This window comes from Condylura cristata, unplaced genomic scaffold, assembly GCF_000260355.1.
Source record: "Condylura cristata isolate star-nosed mole 26May11 unplaced genomic scaffold, ConCri1.0 scaffold00014, whole genome shotgun sequence".
Taxonomy (NCBI): Eukaryota; Metazoa; Chordata; class Mammalia; order Eulipotyphla; family Talpidae; genus Condylura; species Condylura cristata.
Genome location: NW_004567115.1, coordinates 51,376,768 through 51,382,923, shown reverse-complemented (window position 1 = coordinate 51,382,923; position 6,156 = coordinate 51,376,768). Strand labels below are relative to the sequence as shown.

Sequence of the window (6,156 nt, the reverse complement as noted above, 5' to 3'; positions counted from 1 at the left end):
AGTAAAGGCTCAGCCTTTTCACTGGTAACTTCCCCCATCGTGTGCAGCTCATTAAAATAAATAAAATGTTGAGCGCTGAATTGGAGAGGAAAAGTCAGTCTGACTCCTCCCTCTCTCCTGCAAAGGTGAAAATTGTAACCGTTGAGAAGAAAGTGAATGAGATCCTGAACCGGTTAGAGAAGACCAAGACGGAGCGGTTCCCGGACCTGGCAGCAGAGAAGGAGTGCAGGGACCGAGAGGAGAGGAACGAGAAGAAAGCCCAGATTCAGGAAATGAAAAGGAGAGAGAAGGAAGAGATGAAGAAGAAGAGGGAAATGGACGAGCTTAGGTGTGTTGGGGCGCCGGCGGGGGGCCCTGCCTGCGGGGGTCTCCACACGACACCTGCCTGGAGCCTGACGTGGGCAAGGGAAGGGCGTTTGTGGAAACGCTTTCTGGCTGCTGCCAGTCGGCCGGAGCTGTGCGGTGTTGTAAGCGGCATCACTGCCTCTGCCGTGCTGTGCCCAGGCTCTGCCGCTTGTCAGGCCCGGGTTGGGGCCCACCTCACTGAGAAGGGTGCCCAGCACCCTGCCCACATGGGGCTTTGCGCCGGCTTCCCTGTGGTATCTGCAGCCGGCAGGGCGCCTGGCTGCCAGTCCTGTCTGCTCTCGGCTGAGGAGCCGCTCCGCAGCAGCCCGGTCGGGTCGGGCCAGCCACTTCTCTAGGCGCCTGAGTGACGCGAGGTGGGTGGGAGTCGCCCCGTGCCAGCTGTGCGGTGAGGTCCGCATCCCTCCAGCTGGCCTTGTTAGCGTGCAGATCCTTGGGGCGGGGATCTGTCCCGCTGCCGCGTGTCTTCTGAAGACCCTCAGCAGAGCCGGATAAAGCCACCCCAGCCTGGCTACTGCATGATCTCACTTTCAATGTGTTTTTCTTCTAGGAGCTATTCATCACTAATGAAAGTGGAGAACATGTCTTCAAATCAGGTATGCTTAACCTTCTGCTCTTGTGTACCTTGAAGAAATAACCAGGAGTTTGTGATGAGTGAGTTACTGGCCAGCTTTGAGCCAGTTTCGATTCGCATGTTGGCAACAGCCTGGCGTGCCTTGGCAGCTGGCGCCTTCTGTTGGGCATCGCCCTGCTCCCCTGGACTTGCTCGTGTGTTTGCTTTAATGAGGCACCGGTAGACAGGTCGTGAGCGGTCCCCGGGGCTTGCAGGCCTTGCCTTGCGCCTCCCGCTTCTGTTGGTAGTTCCAGGCGCGCGTGCCCTGCGGACAGAGCCCTGTGCTGGCGCAGACACCTGCCACTATCGGGAACACCAAGTGTGGACCCCGAGATTTTGTCTGCGGTGCAGGCCAAGTGGCCAAGCTGGGTTTGGTGCCCTCGGGCCCGGAGATGGGGGAGAGCTGGCCTGTGGCGCAGCCTGAGAGCTCAGCGTCAGCACTTTAGTATTTTACTAGAACTGTCTCAGGGACTTGTGGCTCACATGTACTGTCTCCCCAGATTTATTCTGAAGTGTCTGGGGATGCCAGTCTACTTATTACCAGGTCTGGTGAACATCGAGGCCGGGAGCGTGGCTTTGGCAAGTGTGCGTGTTTTACAGCTGGTTTACCAGCTGCAGGCGTTAAATCTCGTTACTAGTTGCATGCAGCACTTGGAATCTGAAATAATTAGAATCTAATTTACTGGCCAGTCCCTCGGACACCCTAGCCACACACGGCTGTGGCTGCCGTCTCGGGCAGTGCTGGAGTAGGACTGTCCACTTTCTGGGAAGCAGCATTGCTGAGACACTTGGAAACAGCTGATAGAATTGCAGGTCCCTTAACAGTCTAGTTACACTCCATAGTCACTGGTAGGACTTTAGGCCCTTCTTTGGTATATGGATCCTTCCAAACCCCTGTTCCTGTCTCTATGAAGAAGTTGGTTTGTGAGGCTCCTTTGTGAATTAGAGATGTTTATAATTTATTCCTGAAAGATTCCAGAGTAGCATTATGCAATTAAATAGGGCCTTGGACTTAAAATTTGAAATAGAGACTTAAACTTTCATTTGCCAACTGAGTAGCCTAATAAGTTCTTTAACTTCTTGGAGGAGCTGAATTGGCAGGAAAGGGCTCTTCTGAAGTGTAAACCAGTTCACCCCTAGTCACAGAATAAAAGTGGTCATTCCTGTTTCCCATTCAGTCCTTAGTTGCTATTTTCCCATAGAGTACCAGGATCAAAGATGATGGATTTAAATCCTTTCTAGAGGTTTTTCTTAGAGTTCTTAAATCGTTTAACAGTTACACAGAAGTTTTCACATGCCTGGACACCGATGTGTGTGTTGTAGTTACAGGTGTTTGTTGAAGTTTTGTGTTTTTTACTGGCCGTTTCCATTAGAAATCTGGGCTTATATTATGCTGCAATATTACGCATTTTCATTCCTGTTGTTAAGGGTTTAAACGTTGTGGTGTTTTGAAGCTGGGATGTATAAACATACGGTCCTCACACACACGTGCACGCGCATACACAGTCACGTACATACCACACTGTCACGTACACACACCCTGTAAGTGTGTACACATGAAGGCAGACACCGTCTTCCAGTGGTAACTGTAAAAGTTTCAGGCTTAAGAAATCACATTTGTGGCCCTCCCTGGTGGCGCAGCGTGTAAGAGCGCAACTGAGAGGCGTAGGCCACTTCTGCATGGGTTCGATCCCCGCCTGCCCGAGAGGAGATCCACAGGGCGCGGCAGCCCTCTCCTGACCGCCCGCCGCTCCCCTCAGCAGTGTGCTTCTTCAATCTGCCTGTTCTGCTCCCCGCTCTGTCTCTGGTGACTCCTCTTACCCCCCGCATCTCTGGCCTGTACCCCAGTTCTGTATAGGTAAATAAATAAATCCTAAAAAAGAAATAAAAGATAAACCACTGTAAATGACCTTTTAAAAAAAAAATCACATTTGTAGACCAGATTTAAAATTTGAAAGTGTACGTGTATTGTAAAATTTACAATAGTATTGTTCTTCTGACATTGTATAACAAAAACTTTTCTTTATTGCCAGTCATCTCCAGTGGAAAGGTCATTCAGCATTTTGACCCAAATCCAGGGATGAATGTAAGCAAGTAACAGTAAAAAAGGCTTATGATAATACAGCCTGGAGTTACATACTTTTGGTAACTAGTTTTGTTGTTTTTTTTTTTTAAGGTTATTTATGCATACATAACTGGGTTGCAGTCCAGAGATGCAGGGGATTCACCAGAGAGAGAGCGGGGAGCAGAACAGGCCGAGTAATGAAGCACACTGCTGCGGGGAGCAGCGGGTGGTCAGGGGAGGTCTGCCGCGCCCTGGGGGTCACCTCCCTGGTCAGGGGTTGAACTCGCACTGAGGCGGCCAGCTTGCAGTGCTGCGCTTTGACACATTGTGCCACCAGGGAGGCTCCTTTTTGTAATTAGTTTTTACCACAGATAATCTTAGGAATTCTGAATGTCGTACCTGGTGCCTGGCCTCAAGGTTTAGGGCGCTGTGGAAAGGTGCTGCTTGCTTTGTTCACCTGTTGTCGAGACACTTCCCCAGCAGCATTATTGTAAGTGGTTTCTTTTTCCTCTGGTGTGGTTAGAAATCGATGTTTTAAATCTTCTGTTTACCACTAACTTAGGACAGCCGTGCTAGATGACGTCTCGTTGTCTGAGAGGGCCCACTTTTGCTCCTCAGGAGCTCTTCTGTCTCCCCTCACCCCCGGCCGTGAGGGTGGCCCTCTGCTGCCTGACCCGTCGGCTGCCCCTGCCCTCGTCAGGCAACCCTGGCGTCCTGCCTGAGGGTCAGTCGCTTCTGACTGGGAGACGGCTTCATCGCAGGGCTCGTGCTCTTCAGAGCGCCGTACTCACCTTACTGCTCAGTTTGACCCGGCCCCAGGCTCCCTGTGCGCGCGTGCTGGCCCCCACGTTGTTGCTGCCGTTGTTCCTGTCGTGTTTGCAGCTCGCCGGGAGCGGAGCGGCGCCCCTTGGCCCACGCAGCCCCTCTGCCCAGCCTCCCGGCAGCGACGGCGCTTGACTCCCAGTTAGGGCTGGTGCGTGTGGGAGCTGGACGTGATCTCTGACGTAGCTTACGCACGTCCGTCGTGGAAAATACAAGGTTTTCACTCTCTTGTGGGTCTTCGTTTTGAAGATTTGCCTTCCAGTCCATAATAGTAATCCTCGAGCTGTAATCATTTGTCGAATCTCTCTAAATTTGGTCCCAGAACCACAGTCATTTTACCACCCCCTATTTCCTTCTCACTCCTTAAGTGGGAGGCGAGAGACCCAGTAGAGATACCGAAACACTCTTGCAGGGGAACCTAAAGGATACCAGCTGCCCTGAGAGTCTTGGGTCTCAGAGATGCGTGCCTCACGTCGCTGCGCTCCCTGCGCGCCTGCTCGCTCGCGGCCTTGTCACCGGTCAGACTTAACCTTGAGCTCAGTGTTTGCGGTTCAGCGTTCACCTTCAGAGGCAGCAGTTGTTAGCCTCCAGCTTAGAGGGCCGCTCCCGTCCCAGTGAGCCCCGCCTGGCTGAGCCCTCCGTGGTGGGCTGGGAGTGCAGGGAAGCCAGAGGACTGCCCGCGGGACTGGAGAGACGCAGTTGTTTCCTGCCTGGGTCTCGTCATTCCCTGCCCACCTTCAGCGGGCACCACGAGGGAGGGAAGCGTGTGTGGGCGTGCGCCCCTCGCCCTCCCCTCACAGCTGGGAGCGAGACAGCCGAAACAGTCTCAGGGTCAAAGTTGTGACTTTCAGGCAGCCGCACCGGAACTCACACGGTTGTGAGCGCTGGTACTCGGGGTGGTTTGGGGTGTACAGTGGCTCGGAAAGGAATCTTCAGGGCTTGTTTCCGAGTCACACGGTACACCCTGGAGACTGAGCCTTCGCGTGGCGTGAGATTGCGTGTTACAGGCTAGACAAGGCAGCTGACTCGGCAGCTCACCTGCTCCCTAATGACTTTTCCTGCCCAAAGAGGCCCCCGTGAGGCCCCAGAGAGGCCACCACCTTGAAGCCAGAAGTACTGGGATGGGAGCAGCGTTGTCAGACACGGAGGCAGCCTTCTCCCGCCCACGCCCTGGGGTGCTCAAGGAGCCGCCGCCTGCCCCCCTGTGCCCTCGCTCCGTTGTCTCAAAGTCGCTGTCCCGGGTGCTGTGTGCTCCAAGCCCTGGAACGACAGCTTGGTGAATGTAGCTGCTCCTCCAGCTCTTCTGAGCAACCGCCATTGAAGGTGGAGCAGCGATGAGGGGATTGTTTGTGCTTTTTGAACTATGGAGAGGCGTGAGGTGGCTTGTTTCTTAAGGCTACATCTGGATTTGTTTAATTGTTTATTGATCTAATTGAGTTGTTTTTAAGGCTCTTACGGTCTCACCTTTTGTCTCCTCAGGATGGCAACGATTCAGACGAATTCATGTGAGTGGAGAAAAAGGACCTTTTACGGATGTGAATTTAGGGACAGTTGCAGATATTTTGATTACATCTATGTTCTGAGTGACAAAAAACAAACAACAGAACTCTACCTTCCTTCTATACAAATATTAATCCGTTTTGGAGTTAACAAAATTGTTACCCTTTTTTGCTGACAGAAAAGGATAAAATATATATATATATATGTAATATTGTTGGACTTGAAGACAGCATTTAACTTTAGGAAAGTGAAAATATTTTTGCCAGAGCACATCTTGGTACCTCCTGGAAGTTGGCTGACCTTGTTTTTGGAACAGACTTTAGAACGAACCAACTCTTAAAAGACTATTTCTATTACTGTGGTCTGTCCCTGAAAATAGATGTCTTAAAAAGCGTTTCATATCCTTAAAATGTCTTTACTATGTTAAGAGTGTATCATGAACATTGTATGTGAGTGCCGTCAGCACCCCGGTTCCTGACTGGAAAGGCTTGTGGACTTTGAAGACGATGGCGGTGTTTCCAGGAAATTGCCGACCCAAATTTCCCTTCCCTGCCACCGTTAGGAGAGAGGTCCTCGTGCTCAGCTGGGCCTGGTTCCCTGCCACATGCCGCTGTCCCTGAAGGCAGCCGCTGGGCACCAGCACGTTTGAAGAAGCAGTCGGTGTTAATCAGGGCTGGGCCTTGGGCAGCTCGACCTGATTACCAGGCCACCCGGGCAACACATTTCTGCCTCCTGGGCCGTGGAGTCAAGCTCCAGACAGGCGTGGCAGGGAGTGGACACTCTAGGAATGGTG

General features: G+C 52.2%; 1 protein-coding gene across 1 annotated transcript in view; it reads left to right on the top strand.

Moving 5' to 3' along the window:
• The window catches only part of CCDC25 (coiled-coil domain containing 25), a 21,057-nt gene extending 15,297 nt beyond the window's left edge, over nucleotides 1-5,760 (top strand). The window contains exons 7-9 of the mRNA XM_004682423.2: nucleotides 77-328; nucleotides 914-959; nucleotides 5,343-5,760. Of these exons, the coding sequence (XP_004682480.1) occupies nucleotides 77-328; nucleotides 914-959; nucleotides 5,343-5,372 (328 nt within the window). The 3' untranslated portion in view covers nucleotides 5,373-5,760. The remainder of the gene's footprint in view (nucleotides 1-76; nucleotides 329-913; nucleotides 960-5,342) is intronic.
• Nucleotides 5,761-6,156: the final 396 nt, after the last annotated feature.